Source organism: Anopheles cruzii, chromosome 2 (genome assembly GCF_943734635.1).
Source record: "Anopheles cruzii chromosome 2, idAnoCruzAS_RS32_06, whole genome shotgun sequence".
NCBI classification, from domain to species: domain Eukaryota; kingdom Metazoa; phylum Arthropoda; class Insecta; order Diptera; family Culicidae; genus Anopheles; species Anopheles cruzii.
This window is the reverse complement of record NC_069144.1, coordinates 37,668,478-37,691,144: the sequence shown is the minus strand read 5'-3', so window position 1 is coordinate 37,691,144 and position 22,667 is coordinate 37,668,478. Positions and strand designations below refer to the sequence as shown.

Here is a 22,667-nt window from a genome sequence, read left to right as displayed (position 1 = left end):
TCAACCACCTTCAGCGACGGCGGCGGCGGTTCCTTTTCAAATCTTTCCCCATTCAGGAGCCCAACGTCACCTTTCTTGTGGCCCCCCTATTCACTCGACCACGGATCATGGGCCCATTACTGTGACGTTATCAACACAAAATCACATCGTTCCACACGCCACACATCCCGGTTCCGCCGGTTTTGGGGTTCCGGAAGGTAACCCACCGACCGAAGGAGTGGAGAGAAGATAATAAAAATCTTCCACCACACACACACACCTACACAGTTCAGCTGTTTTACCGTGCTTCCGACTGTCCCTGTCCGTCCGTCCGTCCTTTCGCTGTCCCTCATCAACGCACGATCCGAACGACGCCATTAGACGACGCTCGCCCCACGTGGTGGTGGCGCTGGTAATGATGGAGACGCACGGTTCTTCTCGACGAGCAGCCCTCTGCCGAGCTAAACACCATCTTTCCGGTGCGCAATATTTTTTAACGAACGAACGCATGGGCCCATCATCACGCGCCGGTTCCGGTCCGGTTTTCTTCTTTTGCGTTCCGGAACCGTTCCGTTGGATGAAACGGGAGGCGCTAGCTGGGCAGGGAGCGTAACGGAATCTGACAACATCCACCAAAAACCGGGCCGATGGTGGCACCACAAGATGCAGGCATTTTGTGTTTAAAGCTGGAAATGAGCATCCGCCGAAAGCCTTCCTGAAGCGACTGTTCCTCGCTCTGGTCATCTGCGGCCCCATCAGCTCGTGTAAATTGAAGCCAATGTCTGTTGGCGCGGCATCAAACTAGAATGGAAGGTCTCGTTAGGTTCGGTTCGCTGAGAAACAACACGCGCTCCTGGGTGTCGCGTCTGGAATGAGAATTAAATTTTAGTGAATTCACCCTAAAGTTTGTAACTTGCTCGATTCCGATTCCAATAAAGACAGTTTCGAAATGACAGTTCGAGGTCAGTTTAACGTTTCTGGTTCATTGATTTAAGCGCCAGTGCTAAGGGCACTGTCTCAGATCAACGAAGCCAAGCCGGTCTAGAATTATCATTGCCCCAACATATCAACCGTCTCTTGCAGGTCTGGAGGACCCACTTTGATGTAAATTCATTTCACACCATTTGTCAATCGTGCTTCCAATTTAATCAAACGAAAATAAAGAATCGTACTCGTTGTAGACGTCAAAGACAGTGCTTTGCGGTATTTGAATTCAACTTCCCTGAGAAACATTCCACTGCTACATTCCGTTCCCATATAAAGCAAGGTCCTCTAATGAAACTAGATTACCTAAAACAAAAAGGCCCCTCACAGGGAGTATGAAGAAGTTGCTCTGTCCGGTGTCACAACACTACACTGTGCAAAATTTCACGCGGATTGGTTCAGTAGTTTTGGAGCAATCGGCAAATCAAAAATCCGACAAAAAGGCAGCAATTTTTTAAAATATCCGAAAAAAATCCTAAACCCGAAAAATCCAAAATTTGACTAGCGGAGCTGGAGCGAGTAGCAGTGGTAGGTAGCACCAGTGACTTGCGTGCAATGTTGCACACAAGATTGCAGGCAAGTTTTGTTCTACGTACACTGAGCAGCGCGGGCCCGGACACCTTTCCGAACGACGAGTATCGAGGGCGTTCGGATGAAGCTGCGGATCCGCAGGAAGCCCAGCTTCCGGTTGAACCTGAACATCTTCAACACACCGAACAGCTGGTTTTCGTCAGCTTCGTGGCGCGATCTCCATATCGATATCGTTTGATCCGGGACTCCACTTCTTTGGGAGGGCTGGGTTAAAGGATGAAGCTGTTCGTCTCCGAAGGGAACTGAAAGATACAAATAAAATTAGCACTACGAGGGCTTGCTCGAAGAAACTGAACCACTTTGCACGATCTGAGAGTTAGAACTGAACCCCGATCGGCATCGAGGTCGACATTCGGCTCGAGTTGTAAAATTTTCCGAATGATGCAGTGATAAGGCGTAACACAGTGTAACCTATCTTTATGAGTGATCACGCTGCACTACGGTCAGCTGTGAGTGTTCCGTGCCGATGAAGTGGTGGCTCTCAGCAAGCGGACATTGGAAAAAGTAGAGCATTACGTGGTTTGGCAATGATCTTGGAGTTTTCGCGCTGGCGCAAGTAAATCAAACAAGTATCACGCATTACACAAGGAAGTTACATCGTACTCATGGCAATGACTCGTACGAATTGGACACCTTTGGAGTTATATTACCTTTTAAACTTTCCTTAGAATCCGAATTAAGCCATTACGTATCGATTGTGTTTAAGAAAATAAAAGATAAGGCCGCATTTCGCACATCAAACGAAAACCAATCTCACTCGCAGAAGCGCAATACAAAAGCCTGGTCTAATGGCCATTGACCACAGTTTACGGCCGTAAACTATGCGGTAATCAGACACGTGCGTTAGTCTAACACCATTCTACCAGAAACGAAACTTTGATCATAGAAGCCGCCACTGCCAGCAATCCTGTTCTGGACGGATGGAAAAAAACTGAGCTCACGAAGCCACGTGAAAGTCTCGCAGATCAAACGGCATCCAAACACAACAATCCGATGCAATCGCAAGCCGCGTACATTAAATTGCTTTCGCCTAGTCACATATTTTGTAATTACTTTTACTGGCGGCACTATTGGCACGGCCACTTCAAAATGGGTCTTCTTATCGCAGTACGGATGAGTTAGTAAAATGCAATAAATGCGTTATCACTGCACCAGACACAGCGAGGGGATCGAGTTTTAGAAGCGTAGGTTGGCCCAGGAAAAGGATTACTCGCCCTAAGAGGAGGCGCTCTTTGATTTCCGGTTTCGCGATTTCGGTGGTCCCCCTGCCTCAAGAACCGTTAGAAGCGACACATTCGGAACTTAACATGGTTATTTATTCTGTATTTCTAAACCTTTCATCAGATAAGTATTTTACGTATTACTTCACGAGGGTTTATTCAACACAATATCATAATATTTCAACTACGACGATCTCATCTCCGTCCTAGAACCATTTCTAAAAAATCGAGAATATTTGGTACACATAGAAACGTCCAGCTCGATCGTATTTATACCTTGTGAGACGTGTTCCCAACTCTGTCCAATATCCTTCTATCCGACCTCTCCAAGGTAAAAAATTGTAACAATCAGCTCCTTGGTAATTAAACCTGATCTTATAACAAAGAAAACAGCGAAAATATATAAAAAAAAAAACCGTAAAAAATAGAAAATTGAAACGAATGCCTTAACGAAAGGGAAAATTGAAACAGAAGCTATTCGTTGTACCCGGTTCAGGATCCTTCGAAAGATTCTTAACACTCACGCAGTAACAAATAACATTAAAATATCCCAGAGAAAATCAGTGAAATATTTAGGAATCCGTTTAGCCCATAGACCATTGACCAGTTTAAGTTAGCTCACTTGAACACCTTTTAGTCGGTAAACTGAAATAAGTTCACATTGAGTCACATTGAAAACAACATGTTTACGGGTTACCACGGTCAGCGAGTGGCGCTTTTATTCACCACACACGACGACATCAATTGCGCACGCATGGGCCTGATGCCTCCCTAATGCCTCACGAAGGCACTTGAGATCTGGTCTGGTTCGTAGATCCAAACGGACGTACGACGGACACCAATTGGACACTTCAGTCGATATCTTCAACAACCCCTAAGCTCTACTAAGAGCTGTTCAGGCCGGCCAGCGTGCTCGGTGACATCTATAAAAGAGCGGGGCCACGAAACCTTGTGGCAATATTTTAGTGATAACTCTAAGACAACGACCGACTTCGACTTGGTCATCATGGTTAGATGGCTCGCAAGGCTTACCAGTGCGCTAGTGGTGCTGTTCGCCGTGGCACAAGCTGAATCGGAACGCCAGCTCGAGACGGGCAAGAAAGTGGTGTGCTATGTCGGAACGTGGGCCGTTTATCGGCCAGGGAACGGTCGTTTCGATATCGAGCACATCGATCCCAGCCTGTGCACGCATCTGATGTACGGATTTTTTGGCATCAACGAAGACGCAACGGTACGCCTGATCGATCCGTATCTGGACCTGGAGGATAACTGGGGCCGTGGGCACATCAAGCGGTTCGTGGGGCTCAAGAATGTGGTGCCGGGGCTGAAGACGCTCGCCGCCATCGGTGGTTGGAACGAGGGATCGCGCAAGTTCTCGAAGATGGCCGCCAGTCCGGAGCTGCGGAAGCGGTTCACCGACGATTCCATTGCGTTCTGCCAGCGACACGGCTTTGATGGGATCGACCTGGATTGGGAATACCCGGCGCAGCGTGACGGCAACCCGCTGATCGATCGCGCCAACCACGCCCAGCTGGTGGAGGAGATGCGAGAAGCTTTCGATCGGCACGGACTGCTCCTGACGGCGGCCGTCGCTTCGGTGGAGTTTTCGGCCGGACTGTCCTACGACATCCCGCGGATAGCGAGGAGCTTCCACTTTCTCAACGTGATGGTGTACGATATGCACGGCGCTTGGGAAAATCACAGCGGGATCAATGCTCCGCTTTACGCGGGTCTCGCTGACCAGACGGCAACCGATCGGCAGCTGAACGTTCACGCCGCTATCCAGTTCTGGTTGGACCAGGGTGCACCACCGGAGAAGCTGATCCTCGGTATTCCGCTGTATGGGCGCAGCTTCACCCTGGCCAATGCGGCCAACTCGGAGATCGGAGCCGCCGTCGTCGGAGGTGGTGCGGCCGGTCCTTACACGCGCGAACCCGGAGTGATGGGTTATAACGAGTTCTGCGAGAGACTGCGCACCGAATCATGGGACTTGCGCTGGAGCGCACAGCAGCAGGCGCCTTACGCCGTGCGCAACAACCAGTGGCTCGGTTATGACGACCTCCGATCGGTGCAGTTGAAGGTCAGTAAGAAGGTCGCGCCCGTTAAGGTGGCCCATCGATCTAACCACGTTTTTCTTCCGTATCCGTAGGTCCAGTATTTGCTCGATCTCGGACTGGGCGGTGCAATGGTGTGGTCACTGGAAACGGATGACTTCCGGGGTGTGTGCGGTGGCGGTCAGTATCCGTTGATGCATGAGATTCGTTCACTCCTGAACGGTGGCAAACCGAGCGAACCGACGACTCTGCCGCCAACAGTACCTCCGACAGGGGAAACGGGTACCGCAGGCACGACATCAACCACCGTGGCCGGTGGTGGTTCCGCGAGTGGACCGTGTGCCGATGGCAAGGTGGGCTTCGTGCCACATCCGGCCGACTGCAGCAAGTACTACATGTGTTTGAACGCACAAACGGCTTTCGAGTTTAGTTGCCCCGCGGGAACACTGTTCGATCCGAAGCTGAACGTGTGCAATTGGGCCGATAAGGTTAATTGCAAGGTGAAATGACTGGCACAGGCTTAGAAAAGTGATTCTTATTTTACAACTTATTTATGTACAAAACAAATATAAAAGAAAAGAAAATACAACAACCACAAACATTTACCGGAGCTTGACTATAGTGGCCACAGTGACGAGCAGAATCTGCAGGAAATAACGACCGTTCACCACATGGTTACACCTTTCAATGTCCTTCCATCTAAACTGTTCTCAAAATGTTTTCAAAACAAAACTCTTATCAACTGTTCAAAACCGGGTTCTTATTCGCCTGTGTCGTTACTGTGGCCAACTCTTCGCTTAACACCAAACGTTATTCTGTTTGGGAGCCACTGGCCATTTCAAATGTGTGTCCCATAAGCTAGTGCGCTCGACGCCGCAATACACGCTAGCTGCAGGGAAACGCGATAAACGCTGGCTTGTTTGACAACCGCAACATAGTGGTTGACATTTTCATCGGGGCGTAGAAACAGGGAAGAAGAAGAAAGTAAACAAACGCGTAGAATAAAGAAATCGCACATCAGCTGCGGGCATCCGGAAAACATCCGGAATGTAAGATACGGGCTCTTTGTGGTGCTGCAGACGGAACTAATCTTGTGGTCTTGTGCGAAGAGCAAACAGCACCGATGTACCCACGTAACTGGGTGCCGGAGCGTAGAAAGAACAAACACAGCAAAACCCTGCGGGTGATAAATTCTGCACCGTGGCAATCCGTCGCAGTGCTTCCGTTGAATCCAACCACCGTGAGTCATCGCTGCTGGGTGTTATCATCACTATACTGTGCGACTATCTATCGTTAATTGCCACATTCGTTCACCTTTTCAGCATTGACCCAATCTGCAACGCTGTGAGGAGCAGGATCTTCGGCTAAACGCCGTCCTCTCGGGACCCCGGGGGGGGGGGGGTTAATGCAAAAGATCCGTTTAGCGTGTGCCCACGGCCGACAACACAAGATGAGTGCGACCTACCCGAAGGCACCGATCGGAATTCGGTTGATCAGCTTCCTGTCGGCGAAACTGTGCCCCCGATGGCAGATCAACCGAGTGCTGTGGTTCAAATGTTCCGTCCTGGGTCTCACATACCTGGCCTACACCTGCTACCACATGACGCGGAAACCACTCTCGGTGGTCAAATCGGTGCTCCATCGAAACTGTACCGGCGTTTCGTTACCGCCCGAGTTTACCGTCGGTCAGTCGACTCGGCTGGTGCCGCACGACTTCACCACCGGCCCGAACCCTACCGATGGCACCTGGTGTGACTATCCGCCGTTCGATGCGCCCGATTTTAACGCGCTGCTCGGAAAGCTCGATTCGGCGTTCCTGTTCAGTTACGCGATCGCCATGTTCGGGGCCGGGTTCGTGGCAGAGCGTGTCTCGCTGCGCTACTTCCTGGCCCTCGGAATGGCGCTGTCGGGTCTGTTTTGCTACCTGTTCGGTATGGCCAAGGTGTACGACATTCACACGTTCTGGTACTTTATGGCCGTGCAAGCGGCGGCCGGCATCTTCCAGACGACCGGCTGGCCCGGCGTCGTCACCATCGTGGGCCGGTGGTTCGACCGATCGAAGCGGGGCTTCATTTTCGGCGTCTGGAACAGCCACACGTCGATCGGGAACATAGCGGGCCTGATGATTGCGTCCCACTACGTCGAGACGGATTGGTCCCTGTCGTTCATCGTGCCCGGGTTCCTGATGGGGCTGGTCGGGTTTGTGATGTTTCTGTTTCTGGTCGACGCGCCCGAAGTGGTCGACTGCCAGGAGAAAGTGTGTCCCACCGGCCAGAGAGCCGGTGACCGGGGGCGGCGGGCACGCTTGGATGGGCTGGTCGACAGCGACGACGAGGAAGAAGTCGCCGTCACCGTGGAACAGGTACTACCTCTTTGACCGCCAAGCACCTTACATTCAATTTTTACATCGTTCTTTTCGCACATAATTTCCCATGCTACTAACGCTTTTCGGACACCTTCCGTCGAACCGATTAAAGGACAATGCTTCGACGCGAAGCTTGCGCGGTAGCCACCATTCCTATGCCGTGAGTGAACATCTGTTTGGAATTAACCCGTGCTTTTCGCTAAAAAAAACCCCGTTCTTTTGTGTTCCGGTTTTTTGCAGGAAATCAACGAACGCACACCCATCATGGGAAGCATCAATCGCGCACCGCCGGCCCGCGACAAGGTGATCGGGTTTATGGGGGCCCTTAAAATCCCGGGCGTGGTCGAGTTTTCGCTCAGCCTGTTTTTTGCCAAGCTCGTCAACTACACATTCCTTTTCTGGCTGCCGTTTTATATTCAATCTTCAAGTAAGTGACCCGTGTGCAAGTCGCCTACTAGGATGAGCCGATTAATGAAACGGAAACCCGCCACCTCTTTTGCAGCATCCCTTGGACCGGAAAAGTCTGCCCGCGTGTCGGCGTCGTTCGATATTGGCGGTATTGTCGGTGCGATAGCGGCCGGTATGATTTCCGATGCGAGCGGCATGCCGGCCACCACGTGCCACATTATGTTGGCATTAGCAGCACCACTCGTAAGCACCATCTTCGCTTGCAACTCCGCCTCGACAGGATCGGGATTAAAGTTATTTCCTTTATCTTTTAGCTGGTCGTTTACCGTAGCTGGGGCAGTGTTTCGGTGGTACTCAACGTGGTGCTCCTGTTCGTGACCGGTCTGATGGTTAATGGTCCGTACGCTCTCATAACGACGTCGGTCAGTGCCGAGCTTGGCCAACACAGCTCGCTGAACGGAAACAGCCGAGCCCTGGCCACGGTTACGGCCATCATCGATGGAACGGGCTCGATCGGGGCCGCCGTTGGTCCGCTGCTGGCCGGAATGCTGGCCGACTGGAGCCACGTGTTCTACATGCTCGTGATCTCGGACGTGATGGCCCTGGTACTATTGCTGCGCATCAGCAGCAAGGAGTGCTCACGGCGAAACATTGCCAACCGCAGCCTTAACGTGCGCATCGAGTAAAACCAAAATCAAGTTAGCAAAACGCCGCAGAAACAGCTCTCTTGCCCCGATTCGTTTGGCTGTTTCTATAGTTTTTAAGTTTTAATAATTAATTCACGATTATCATCTTCTAATAGAAGGTTTTCAAACGGAGGGTTTGTGGCGTTTTGGCCTTTGTTCCTTATTTTCTCCAGATCTTTCGGAAAGAAAACCGCCTTCCTCGGACGGCAGCGGCCGCTGCAGCCGCATAAATTCTCGTTCTGTTTCACTTTTGCATATCATTTATTAATTATGTTAAAATCACAGCAGTCTTGTAATGATAAACGTGTTGTTTGCAACTGTTTTTTTCTGTCCGTTGTGCTCCGTTCCTTTTCTTCTCTGACACAAGCATCTAGCCAGCCGGCTGTGTGTTGGCATAGCAAACGGCCATCGGCTACTCGATCCGTTCTGGAGTCGAAGTAAGAGCTACTGAACAGGAAATACGACACCATTCGAACCATTGATTGATTGATTGGTCATTGTTGTTAAACCTGCGCGCGATCCACCTTCCATATCCCTTTTGTGGTTTTTGTTGCAATCGGATTCGTTTTTCTTTTGTTGTCCTTCTGAATGTTCGCTTTACGTACTAGTTTAACCATAATTGTTTAAATGTATATGTAGTCATCAGTGTGTGTGTGTGTCTTTTTTTCTTGTAATTTTTGTTTTTGATGCTTTCTTCCATGTAGTCCATAGTAAACGCAATAGAGTTTGATGCTTAAATATGGAAATACTAGTCGCTATCGCACTTGCTATGTATATATTATATATACTCATGTATGTATATATGGATATATAACCTAAGCTACGCGGTAGTATTCCTAAAAATTACTTACATCCCCCCAAAGACAATCGTTTGCGTGCGTGGAAAGCGACTTTGTTAGTTCTCGCCATTACCTGTCCGAGGCGTGAAACACGAAACAACTAGTTTGTATCGCCTTACGAAGACACTGTGTCATTCTGTGCCCGCGGGGGGGTGCTGGCTCCGGGTTTGATCGTCACCGATCGACTTTCATATTGCACCGATCTAATATTTCTTTCCCGTTCAACCGTTCAAGAAGTTCGCCGTTTCAGACCGGGATTCGGTCGATTGTTCCTCTCTCAATGCGATGGTTTGTGCTGGTTTTCCTTGTTCAGTAAAAAGCCCAAGCTAACGACGACGTCAAAGGCGTCGGAAATCGCGCGTGAATCGCTTTCGAACCGGGAAATGGTCGCAGGCCACGCTCATCTGTCGCTTACATTATTTTTATGTGCCTCCCCGGAATGTCCGTTTTTGTTTTGTCGACTCTTGTTTCGGTACTCAGTTCATGTCCAAGACATCCGTATCCGTGTGCTCTGCACCGTTGCGGAGAGCCTCTCCGAAGCGTGTATATCTCACTGTTTTCCTCCGGGGGACTGAACTGACCAACAACAACATGGTTTTGGAATGTATAGAACGCTAAGAAATTGCACATATTGGTTTGTTGGTTTGTTGGTTTGTTTGTTGGTTGGTTGGTTGGTTATGTTCATTGTTGTCATTGGTCGCTTCGAACGATTCTCTCTTGTGGTCCTTCCCTTATTCCTTTGCTAGGCATCCTACCGTCACCACTGCTACGCCCGATTCGGCAAATTACATTTATGACTTCTTTATGACGAGTTTCAGACTACTTAAAACATAGAGCTAAAATAAAATGGAAAAAAATCGGACAAACATGCCCTATTGCCCTTATACGCGCGACGATGCGTATTGTTTAAGAACCGATTACAACTTAAATCTATTAAATGATTTGCTCGAAGATCGACAGTCGAGGGTCTTTAAAAGATAGGTCCGTAGCGGCATTATTGTACAATATAAAAACGTTAATTAAATACTCTCAAAACCAAACCTTGGATCCTTTTTTCTTGTTCAACGGCCACACTGAACACAAAGTGGAAAGTGTTACACGGCGTTCCTCCGTTGAGCTGACCATACGAACGGCGTACCGGCCCGCAGATCTTGCGCTAGAGATTAGGTTAATCATCGTAAATTAACAACAAAAACTAACGCAACCGCTAAGCTTTGCGCGAGCTCGTTTAACAAAGCCCTTAAAAATTTAGACATCGCCCAGTGGAAATTTACACTTTCTTCAACAAACGCCGCGCATTTCTCGTTTTAGTACGTTTCACGCGCGAAACCAAAGGAGCGGCCATAGCGAAAGCGCAATAAAAAAGGCTTAAAAATACATTGTAAAAGGCCATTTACCTAAACGCTCACCTCCGTCCATCTGCGGCCCACCTGGCAGTTGCGCTGCGAAGGACTGACACAACGAGAGCTCCCGTGGTGACTCTTGGATTCATAAAATAATAATAGAATTAAGTGGGAAACAATGTAGCCGCTAATTGCCTCCGTTAACAAAATAAAAACCCGATAACATTAACAACCAGGCGTACAGTACTTGTCTTCTGTACACACACACACGGGGAGAAAGTGAAAAGCAACTATCTACTGTTGGCCTTTTGGGGTGTTCGTGTCCGCACGCCGTCTTAGACCGTTAGCGAGGTGATGAGCTGCTGGCAGAGCTTCCCGTACTCGTACTGATCGCCGGAAATGCGACGCAGCTTGATGCCCTTGCTCGTGTTGCTGTCCTTGCTACGCCCCTCGTAGACCTGCAACTCGATCTGCAGCCCGCCCGAGAACTCCAGGCTCAGATTCGATTCTCCGGTGTCTCGCACGGCCACGGCACTGGCTCCCTCGCCATTCGCCCGCTCACCAGCGGGGCCATCCGAGCTGAGCGGCACAGCTGCATCGGTTTGCGTCGATCGACCACCACCGTTCCCATGGCCAGCCGCGGTACTGCTGCCGGTGAACCCGTAAACACAGCCCTTCGGTGGCATCGTCGAGTCTAGCGTTCGCTTCACGAGCTCGAGAATGCGGGCCGAATCGAGCGTGGAACACTCTTGCGGCAGTGGCAACTCGTAGCACTCGTCCGAACCACCAGAGCCGCCACCCTTCGATGAGCCGCCGGCCTCTCCGAGCGAGTCCGGGCTGAGCCGGGCCGAAGCGTCCTGCTCCGACGCGTCCCCACTCTTAAACCCCGAGCTGGCCGCCGACGGTTCCTGGCCCGGCGACAGGTTCGTCGAGGGGTTCGAATCGTTGCTCAAGCTGTCATCACTGAAGCCGAGCGATTTGTCACTGCCCCGCCGGACGTACGATTCGCTCGCGTCCGACGTGTCCAGCTTGGCCGAGGTCGTCGACGTGGACGTTGCGGTCGAGTTGTTCTCCGTGTCGAGGCTTGCCTTCCGACCGACGCCCCGCGTTATCGACGGCATATCACCCGGCGGGTCCGTGATGAGCAGCCCCGAGAAGCCCAATCCCGACGAGGCGGTCATTGTCCCGCTCCCACCGGTGGCACAGTTTAGCGAATCGTCGCTTCCGCCGCGGCTCGAGTCGGACAGCGCGACCAGAGTTATCTCGCTGCCCTGCACATCGGTCAGACAGATCTGGGGGTGCGTGTGCTGGAACGTCAGGTCCTCCGGTGACCCGGCAACCGAATGGCACCGGAACCCGGGTCCCCCCACGGCAGCCGCCGCCGTGGCGTGCTCCTCCTGAATGATGCACAAGTTTGGCGACGTTGGCGGTGTGGCCGAGATCCGCAGCGTTTGCGGTGGCGGCGGTGGCAAAAGGGCGTAGTTTTTCGGGTCGAAATAGTTCACCGGCGTGGTCGGCCCGGAGAACAGGGCTCCACCGCGGCCACCGTAATCAATCTCCACACTGTTCACGATGTCCATGCTGAGATCGAGCGGTTCATGGCAGCCAATCGACGGCGACGGCGGGAAACCCGCTGGCGTTCCTCTCGTAATCGAACCACCGCCACCACTGCCACCCGTCGTTAGCGAGCTAATTCCCCGGGTAATCTGGTGCATCGGTGACGCCGCACCGCTGCCACCGGAAGAGCATCCACCAGCACCAACGCCACTAGTTCCGATCGCCGTGATCGGTGGCCCGGGAAGGATTGGCGAAGAGCAACCGCTGGTGTAGTATACCGGCGAAGGACAGCCGCTGTTGCTGCTACTTCCGGGGTACTCGAGACCGGCCAAATGGCACATACCTACCGCACTAAGCGGGGCATTCAGATTGGAGAATCCACCACCGTAAGGATTGCCGAACGTTCCGCCAAACACTCCACCACCAGCACCGCAGCCGCCGCCGCCGCCGCCGGCGATGTAACTCGGCTGAAGTCCACCCATCGTAAGGCCAGAAGGACGACCGACGGCACCCGGATAGCCACCGGAAGTTCGTAACGCAGAGTTTAACGGTGAAACACTCTGACTGTGCTGCAGCTGCAGCAGACCGATATCGTGCGCTCCGCAGGCCACGGCGCTGCTGCCGGTTCCCACTGCTCCACCTCGAACGATCCCCAGCTGGTGGCCCACCTCGTACGGGATGGTCCGCGTGCTGACGATCCCGTTGGCGGTCTCGACCGGTAACCGGTTCTCCTGCACCAACCGCTCCAGGGCGGGCATCAGCGTGAGCAGTACCTCGTGCGGTACGGTCAAGTGTGGTTGCTGTGAATCCGTGCCGTCCGGTGTCGTCGAAACGAACGCCTTGCAGTGCATCGGTGAACCCGGCAGACTGACCGAGTTGTCCGCCAGCGGAGGGTTCGGGGCGATGAGCAGATTGTTGTTACGGTGTGGCTGCTGCAACTGCTGTTGGTGCTGTTGGGCCAGGGCGGCGGCGTGCAGCCCTTTCTGCAGCTGCTGACACTCCTGGAACGGGCCTTGCACGTGGGACGTGATGCGCGAACCTTCCGATGCTCGGCGTACCGGACTGTAGCGACCTGTTCCGATCCAAATTCCAACCCAGAAAAAAGGAGAAACGATTCAATTAGAAAACGAACGAACGAAAGCAATCGATCGCGATCGCGAATCGATGCAGAAATTTAGGCTAATGAAAAATTAGGGTTTTGATATGGTTTTGAGATGAAAACTTTAAATAAAAACACACACACACACACTCAAAGCTGTTCCAAATATACCGAAAATGCTACACGAAATACTATAGAGTTCAAACACAACAGCAATGATTGGGACCTCTACCAAGCAACCAACCAAGATAAGCGTTCTACGTTCCGGATGGAGACCGATAAAGGGTATGCGAATTAGTAGTGCACTGAAGCGCCCCTTAAAGCCACCGTTTGACCTGCCCTGATGCGATGCCGGCCACAGCGCCCGGCAAATGGTTGGGTTAGTCGATGAGCGCGCAGATGAGCGATCCAACAACATCCGCGGTTCGGTTTCGCGTTCGCCGCACCGCATTCCGTTTGCCATTCCGTCACCGGGGGTTCGTTCGTTCGCGTTTTGTGAGGCGCGAGAGGGAGGCCACTTACCGATTTCCTGCACGGTCGGTAGCTTACAAGTGCGCACGTATCTCCGGCCACCGCTGCAGAGTTGCTGCAGTTGCGGCGGAGTTGCTGCCGCTTGAGGTGGTGCCTGTTGTTGTGGCTGTTGCTGCGGTTGCGGCTGTTGCAGTTGCGGCGAATGCTGATGCAGATGGTGTTGTTGCTGGTGTGCAATCGGAGCACTGGCCTGTGTGCCGTGCCCCGCCGGTTGAATCGAAGACATGGCCAACATCTGCTGATGGTACGGGTGATGCTGTTGGAACCCGGGCGTTCCACCAGCCACGGCGGGAAGTTTGGTGACGGGCCCACCAAGCGGACCGGAACCGGCCGAATGTTTTCCGCTCTTGGTCGTCGGCATCGCCATCGCCGTCGACGATGACGACGATGGCGGCGATAGGCCGCCGCCTGGCAGTGGGGAAGAAGCTACACTCGACGCTACTGCCATCGTCGGCCCCGGGCCGGAGGACAGCAGCGAAGGGGGCAAGTAGTCGCGATTCATGCGAGCCTCCACTTCCCGTATCAGATCCGGGCTTATCACTGTTCAATTGTTGGTAATCAGCCGCCGCCGCCGTCGTTTGTCCACCGATTTTGTTTTTTTTTTTGTTTGTTCGGAAGCATTATGGATAAAGAGGTCGGTGCGAGCAGAGCGGCGCATGTTTTTTTTTTTGGTCCACATATTCACATTATGTTTGTTTAGCGCGTTCAGCGGTGCATTGGACATTGCAGTTGTTTAAGAAACAAAATACATGTATATTTATATATGTACAACCAAACGGGGGGCAAAAAAAGGAAAACGAAAGGGAGAAAAAAGGAAAAAATAAAAGGTAAAACAACGGAAATGTATGGGAAAACCGAAAAGCGTGTAAACAACTAAAGAATACAGATTAATACAGTCAAACCGAACGGGCAAAAGTATCAATACGACACAACAACGACACGGGACAACACACATAGAGACGCTCAAAGTCGTTTGGTCCTTTCTGTGTGACTTTGCATTTCTTTTTGACGCGGGAATATCAAATGTCAGCACATTGGCCACAGCTACTAATATGCAAAATACCGGTGCGTTTGCGCGGGCAGAGTTGCAGGGTGGTGGAGTTTGAGCTACATGCAAAAAGAAAGTATCGACGATACCAGTACAAGCCAACAACTTGAAAACGACAACGGGAAAATAAAAACACAACCAAAACAACCAAACATCATATCATCCGCGGCTTGGTTTCAATTTCATTCGGTTCGGCGCTATCGATTCCCTTTACCGTGCTCCGGGGGGCGGATGCCACAACTTACCCGGAGGACGCTCCATCACGGTTAGCAGTCCGGTACGACGGGTGCGGCCACCACCGGTCGCACCGCTACCCGTAGAGCCGGGTGCGGGTGAGTGCGCCTGAGGTGGTTCCATCGGCGACGCGCTTCCGACCGAAAGATCATCCGTACAGCCGACCGTGTGGCGCTTGGTGCATCCGCGACCGTGCATGTACCTGTAGAGGGGGGGAAAAGCAAATTCAGTAAAAGCGATTTCAAAACCTCTCCTCGAACTGTGTGGACCGCTGCTGGCAAGATAGTCAATCGCTTTGAACCGTCCCTAATCTGCATTTCCATAGACCACATTGAGAGAAGGGTGTAGCATTAGCATACAAAAAACAATCACACAACAAATAAAGTGACCGCGGGTCGGTTGGGCTACGATATTTACATCCGCCAGTCGAAAGCTTGCAGAAAGACGTCAAGGCGTATCCTGCCGATGGTTCCAAGGTCAGGGCTATTCACATCGGATTGGTAGCATTTGAGGCAGCAACATACTTTGCCGTACTGAATTGAACTAATGTGTCTTAAAATCCCTCCTTTTCGACCAATATAATGAAAAATGTACAAAAAATATGCCGTGGGCTTCAAGAAATCCAGAGCCGAACCCGTACACAAGAAGATGGGATCTTCCCAAAGTAAATCCCAACAAAACAACAATTTTGCGACATAAATACGGCCCGGTCCGTTCTACTAAGATTAAAAAAAACCATTCTGCGACGAAATTGGGCCAAGGACAGCTCCGATTCGGCCTTTGAAACCGAAACGAAGCGAAAAGCGATCGATTTTGTTCTGTCAACTGCGAATGCAATCTGTCAAAGTAGCCAACGACACGAACGGAGATTCTTCGCAACTGAAGGCGTATCAAAGAATGCTGCGAACGGTTTGCGAACTCTCGGACTCACAGCTTACCTTTGAATTTCATCATTTGAATCGTCGTTTCCTTCACTGCTGGGTGTCTGCAACATTAGATGGTCGACGACCAGAGCAGGACTATTGACCCCTGAAATAACAACACCCGAGACGCCAGTGCCGATCGCGAGCAATGCACTATCTTGTGAAGATTGCGCTTGTTGCTGCTGCTGCTGCTGCTGCGATTGATCCGGGAAGGTGCTACTGGACGACGATGGGTAATAGATTTGTAGGTTTGCGCCCCCATCGGATGCCCTTCGACCAAAGGAACTCGCTGCAAGATACAAAAGGATTGGAATTGTGATGACAAAGCGATCGTTAACGCTACGAGAGGTGTGCAGCACTCACTGGCCCCCATGACGGTCGGTGGCTTCAGGAGGTGCTGATCCTTGATGGTCAGATTGTGAATCGGTTGATTCTGAAGCGAGGGTATGTTGAGTGGAACATTCGGCGTCGGGACGGCGGGTTGCTCGTGTACGCCGCCTCCGCCAATCTTGAACGAAATAGGCACCACGTTCGGGTTGACCAGTACCTGCTCGTGGGCCACGTCTCCCGGTCCGACCGTGTGCCGCCGAGTGTTGCCGCCACAACCGGCCGCCACCGGAGGCGGAAATAGATGCCGATCGTTCGGTTCCGGCACTTTACCCACCGGTGGGATCACCGCCCCGCCCTCCAGGTCGTACTTTTCCAGCTCCTCCGTTCCGCCCAGTCCGGCCGATATGTTCAGGATCGTGGATCCGACACTCGTCAGCGGACTGAGCCGTTCGAGCGAATCGTTCTGCAGTAGCTCGGTCCGATCGACCACACCCGTCGTGATGCTCGTCTTCCGGGAGCGCGCAAACGCCAGACTGGCGTGATGCTGCAACCGGCCTTTCTCCTTGCGCTTCTGGCGCAGCTTGTCCACCAGCAGACTGTAGATGGCGTAGATGTGATCGAAGCGGTTCTCGTGCACCGACTGCGCGATCATATCCGCCGTAAGTCCCGGCAGTTGCAGCATGTGCGTCATAACGACCGCATCCAGATTACCGCCACCGCCACCGCCATCGGATCGCTGTGACTCACCACCGTCGGCCAAACCATCGCCCACCAACGCCGGTGAGCAGCTGTCCAGGTGCAGCAGCGGAATCGCGTTATACTGCGCCATCCAGCGATGGTGCGCGATCTGTTTGAGGGTGTACCGTCGCTCGGGTTCCACCACCAGCATGTGGCGGATCAGCTGTTCGCACTCTTGCGACATGAAGAACGGAATGCGGAACTTGCCGGCCACCACCACACTCCGCAGGTCGTGAAGGGTCGTCCCGTCGAAAGGCAACGCTCCGCACACCAACACGTACAGCACCACGCCGAGACTCCAGATGTCCGAGCGGGGCCCATCGTACTCCACACCCTGGAACACTTCCGGCGCCGCGTACGGTGGTGAACCGCACCACGTGCGCAACGGTTGGCCCTCGACGAACGTGTTGCTGAACCCGAAATCGGCCAACTTTACGTTCATGTCCGTGTCGAGCAGCACGTTCTCGGCCTTCAGATCGCGGTGCACGATCCCGTGCCGGTGGCAGTAGTCGACGGCCGACACGATCTGCGAGAAGATGCGGGCCGCTTCCTCCTCCTTCATGCGCCCGTTCGCCACCAGGTGGTCGAAGATCTCGCCCTGCGCCGCGTGCTCCGTAACGAGATAGATCTTGTTCCGGGATTCCATCACCTCGTACAGGCGCGTGATGTGCGGATGGTGCAGCACCTTCAGTATCGAGATCTCGCGGAACGTTTTCGCCAGGTTTTCCTCGTCCAGACATGTTTTATCGATTATTTTGATTGCCACCTGCAAATACGCGTCCGTCCGCGCGAGAGAGAGAGAAACAGAGAGTGGTTCGTTACATTTGCACTGCGAAGGAACAGAATTGTAGCGGATTTTTTTGGGAGACGACGACGGTGGATGGTAGCGGCATGCATTATTCAGTACGGTGATTTCCAATTCGGCCCCCAGCAAACACACACACACACACGGATTATGGAAAGCTGAAATACTTTCATCCTTTTCAATGATGGTACGCCATCCGGCTTCTGGGGAACCAAGCCGAAGAAGGGTGCCTCGGAGTGCGGCGCAGCGGTTTATTTTAAAAACCCTCGTCCCTGGGAATAGAATTGCAAAAACGGTTGCAGTGCAAAACTGACCACAACTAACGGTTGCCCCCCTTTTTCGGCGGGGACACCACGGCACCGGTCTTACACCGGAGTGATGGACGGTCACGGAAAAATAGCCTTCGTGCTGCGCAACAATGTACGTTACGGAACCTGGGCCGTTTGTGGGTCATGATGTTGTGGACAATTTTCCACTCCGAGGTCCAATAGAGAAGGACAGTGCCACCGCACCAACCTCTTCCAACGTCACCGACCACCAAGTCTCCACAAGCGGATCTTGCGAAACATATTTAGAAAACAAGAATAGAAACAAATGGAAAACGAAGAATCGAGAATTCAGGACACAACCGCACCACACCCGCTCCCGAACCGGTTGACAGTCTATGGCATGGGGCTGGTCGCGACCGGGGTAGGGTGGCTAGGGACCCCGGAATAAACGGGGGTTTCCTTCATTTTAAGCGTTATTTAAAGTTCACCATGTCCAACCATTTCCCATCGACCTAGGACTGCGTCACATGGCCTTTCGACCAATGACGTTCGCCCCATCCGGTTGGCAAACCGAAGGCTCGCCTCCTGCCTGAAAACGGGGGGCTCGTCGTCCGAAGATCGATGAAACGTGGTGGTCTGACTCATAGAGCCCGTCAGGCCGGTAGGGTCAGGCCATTTCGCGACACAAAATGACATGTTCCAGCGAACAGGCTTGGAAAAGCCCGTTGGATACGGTCCAACGGAACTAATGGATTGTTGTGTTTGAGACAGTCGGGGTACCGAAAAAAAAATCGGAACAAGGTGATGGCGATCTAGGACATTTCCGACTCCTTTCGGTGCGACGAAAGTTCCCGCCCCGGCTGCCGTGCGCCAGAATCGATTTACAAGCCCTGTTTTCACTGGAAACGGATGGATTGTTACCGCGGCCATTTCTCGAAGCTGCTGCTTTTTGATGATCATGCCGACCGGTGGCGCCATTGGTAACAACGATCAAATTAACCAAATAACCAGTTCTGCGAGCCAGACAGACTACAAATTAGCACCAGCCGGCCGCCCTGTTCGGCATCCGGTTAGCGCACACGTGTTGTTTCGGTGACGTCACGTGACGTAACGTGGCCGAGGGGCGACGATATGGTTACACCGAAAACAAAAACTCAAAAACCCATTTTTGTTTCATTTGTTCCCCCCCGCCGGAGCCATGCTATCCAACGATGCTAATTGCTACAAAAGATAGCGTTTTATCAGTTCTTTGCCACCGCCGAGACCAAACCGAGTTCTCGATGTTGACCAAACCGTTATAGAGGAACGCAGATTCCGTTTCATAACAGCATGTGGTGGCCTGGATACCCGGCAGGAAAAACCCTTTAATTTCGCTCCGCTGTTAACATTTTAAACGCAATCTAGTCTTCATGGTGCAGACCGCCGTAGTCAGGGTTGATGGGTGCGCCAGTGGTGCATCGAATGGTTTTAAGGGCCGTTTACACGTAGCGATATATCGTTGCAATCCCTTGTATGAAACCAATTGCCACGATATATCGCTACGTGTAGACAGCAAAAAAGGAACAAATTGCTTGTATACGACCAGATTGGCAGATCAAAAAAATTGAATGCGCCGAGCATCAATTTCGGTCCAATCTCCATACATGTGTGCGTGTGCTGACGGTGGATAGACATGTGTGCGTGTGTTGATGGCGGTTTGGCATGTTGTTTTGAATGTTTTTAAAGCAAAAGTTTAACGTGAGAATAATGGCTTCGCTTTAAAAGCCATTCCCTTGACCACCGTGACCGATTAGTACTCTTGGTACGTTCTATTTTTTGCTTTGTAACCGAAACGCACAATCCAAAGGCAGACAAGCACAGTGTTTCTTCCATGGCTGTTTCCATGACACTGAGATCTGCGATTGCAAATCGCAACGAAACATCGTGGCGTGTAGACGCTCCACCTTGGCTGCGATATATCGCTCGGTTGATCGATACAAGGCATTGCAACGATATATCGCTACGTGTAAACGGCGCTTTAGGCGCATTCGTACGGACGTAGACCAATTCAAAGGTTGACCGATTTCTGTCAATGTTTATGGGCCACGCGTGTGCCGGTAACAAAACAAAACGGAACGCCGGTCTGAGAGAGGCTCAGCTTTTGGTGCATCGAAACGGCAATGTTTAAAAAATGCAAGCCTAAATATTAGGTTGGGGAAAAAGTAATCCATTATTTTTTCGGTAGATGACTTTAGTGATCGATATCTCGATAAGCTTGTTTTAAAGCTGATACTTTACACTTAAAAAGATGCTTTTACTGTCTATTGTTTGTTCCATTCGTTTGTGAGTTACAGTGTGTTAATAATGGAGGTCATCGAAGAGAAAATTCGGTATATTTTACAGTTTTTGTCCGATAAAGGCGAAAATTCAAGCTAGGCCGCTGAAATTTCGCATGGTGTTCATGGTGCCGATACTCTAACAGCCAGCTATGTGAAATTTTGGTTTCATCAACTTATTTCAGTTATTTTTTATGTTTAAGCCTAGGCAAACATGTTATCGAAAATGTCGATAAAATCACAGAAATAATCAAAGTTGATCGGCATGTTAGTAATCAGAGCATCCACCAAGAGCTAAGTATTAACGATCAAACAGTTTTAAGCCATTTGCGCAAAGCTGGATTAACAAAGAAGCTCAATGTTTTGGCGTCACCCTATTTACTCCAAAAAACATGATAGCTCGAATGGCTCCATCTGCGAAATGTTGTTCAAACGGAATGAAATCGACCTATTTCTTAAACGGATGCGTACTGGGGATGAGGAATGGGATACATACGACAATACTGTGTGAAAATGATCGTGGTCTAAGGGTGATGAAGCAGCTATACCGGTGGTCAAACCAGGACTCATGGCCAGGAAGGTTCTTCTGGGTATTTGGGTGGGACTTGAAAGGAATCGTTTATTATGAGTTGCTTCCGTGTAGCCAAACAATAAACTTTGATCTCTTCTGTCAATTAATGCACCGTTTGAACCTAGTGACTGATCAAAAACGACCAGAATCGGCCAATGGAAGAGGTTTTGTATTCCAACAGGACAATGAAATGTTGCGCACGTCTTTAGTAACTCGCCAGAAAGTCCGGGAGTTTGGTTGGGAAATGTTAATGCATCCACCGTATAATCCGGACCTTGCACCAAGCGATTGATACTTTTTTCGCGCATTACAAAATTTATTGAGTGATGAAAACCTGAGTTCAAAAAAGTGTTGTTAAAATGGATTGCACGAATTTTTCGCCAATACACCTGCTACAAGAGGGGCATTATGAAGGTATTTTAAAAAAGGCAACACATTTTCCAACAAAACTGTGCATATTTGACGAAAATCGGACAATTGAAGCCATCTTAAGTTTAAGTTTTGAATTTCACCCAAAAATAATGGATTACTTTTTCCCCAACCTAATACAATTATCGGACCCCTGCGTGTTGCGTAGCACAGAGCAACAATCGAAGAAATTCAGTCGACCTATTTACAATAAAAATTGCACAAATTCAAAGCAGAACATTTTCAACCCCGCGGTCTCGTTTCTCGTGACAAACACTTTAATCACAGCCATCGGAGCAGAAGACAGCCACGAAAATATTCCGTAAACTTCGGATAACGACCCATGCAATGTTTGGTTTTTCGTTTCGGCTGTTTTTTTTTCCTATTTGTTGTATTTACAATTAAGATAAATCACCCGGTTCCATCGTCAACATCGCGACAGTCGCGGCGGCGGCTGCTGTGCTCCGACGGTCGTCGAAGTAAACAGCGACGGCGAAAACAATACGATCGAGTTAGTCCACACACACACACAGTTGACGTTTCATTTCCGCTACGTACACAAACGCAACGGTGTGTGTGTGTGTGTGTTGGGACACGATGTGCGTGGAGCATGAGATAAGTTTACGAATCTCAACCCGCCGCCGATGGCCCGCGGATATTCGCGCAAAGCACGAAGCTTTCGTGTTGGTGTGGCGTGCGTCTTTGTGTTATCTGGAGACGCTGCTCTGCCCTGCGTCTACGCCTGCCGCATATCCGCGAAACCCAATCAACCCACAGGCGCTTCACAACAGGCGATTGATAAACGTAATTCGTTTCCTTGCGATGAGAACTTGTTAACAGCGCCCCTCCCCCCATACTCGAGCCCGAACGGAAACAAGGAATGTCAGTGTTAATCAGTGTTGTAAATGTTTCGTAAACCGATTCGTCTGGGATGTAATTTTCATCAAAAACCAATCGAAGGGTCCCCAGCTTCAACCGCAATGCAACAAGATTTGATCGTAAAAGCGTCGCCGTAACCACCCGGTCCGCCGCCCACTGGGATCGGGGTCTGCTCCATCCGCCGCATTACCTTTGAGTTTGTGATGACATTCGAGGCGAGCTTGACAACGGCAAAGTTACCCTTGCCAATTGTTTTCTCCAGCTCGTAGTAGCCGACGCGCACCAGCTTCTCGATGGACAGCGACGTCGGTGGCGGCGGCTGCGGGTGTGGCTGCTGCTGCTGGAGGGCCGCCATTCCGCCGACGGCTGACGATGGGAACGTTTCGGCCATTAGATACATCCGTCGACCGGGGAGAGAAGGCGTTGTGTGGCGTCGCCGTGGTCTCGTCGTTGTCTCGCGCGCCCGCCTATCGTTTGAGTGTGTGTGTGTC

General features: G+C 51.2%; 3 protein-coding genes across 4 annotated transcripts; 2 read left to right on the top strand and 1 right to left on the bottom strand.

Annotated features, from left to right (window-relative positions):
• The first annotated feature begins 3,752 nt into the window (after positions 1–3,752).
• On the top strand, positions 3,753–5,420 carry LOC128268836 (acidic mammalian chitinase). The gene is made up of 2 exons (XM_053006103.1): positions 3,753–4,854; positions 4,924–5,420. Exons 1-2 carry the CDS (start codon positions 3,781–3,783, stop codon positions 5,335–5,337), a joined length of 1,488 nt encoding a protein of 495 aa, XP_052862063.1. The 5' UTR covers positions 3,753–3,780; the 3' UTR covers positions 5,338–5,420.
• A 427-nt stretch (positions 5,421–5,847) lies between these two features.
• LOC128277969 (glucose-6-phosphate exchanger SLC37A2) lies at positions 5,848–8,329 on the top strand. 2 transcript variants are annotated; one of them, XM_053016587.1, is made up of 6 exons: positions 5,848–6,068; positions 6,151–7,190; positions 7,306–7,353; positions 7,434–7,620; positions 7,696–7,844; positions 7,916–8,329. In XM_053016587.1, the coding sequence occupies exons 2-6, from the start codon at positions 6,234–6,236 to the stop codon at positions 8,285–8,287; spliced, it is 1,713 nt and encodes a 570-aa protein (XP_052872547.1). In that variant the 5' UTR covers positions 5,848–6,068; positions 6,151–6,233; the 3' UTR covers positions 8,288–8,329. The 2 variants fall into 2 exon arrangements, with proteins under 2 accessions (XP_052872547.1, XP_052872548.1); XM_053016588.1 differs by lacking the exon at positions 7,306–7,353.
• Positions 8,330–10,369: 2,040 nt separating this feature from the next.
• On the bottom strand, positions 10,370–22,531 carry LOC128279003 (transcriptional activator MN1). The gene is made up of 6 exons (XM_053017725.1): positions 22,367–22,531; positions 16,225–17,695; positions 15,877–16,150; positions 14,950–15,140; positions 13,648–14,196; positions 10,370–13,098 (listed from the first exon to the last, which is right to left on the bottom strand). The coding sequence occupies exons 1-6, from the start codon at positions 22,529–22,531 to the stop codon at positions 10,805–10,807; spliced, it is 4,944 nt and encodes a 1,647-aa protein (XP_052873685.1). The 3' UTR covers positions 10,370–10,804.
• Positions 22,532–22,667: the final 136 nt, after the last annotated feature.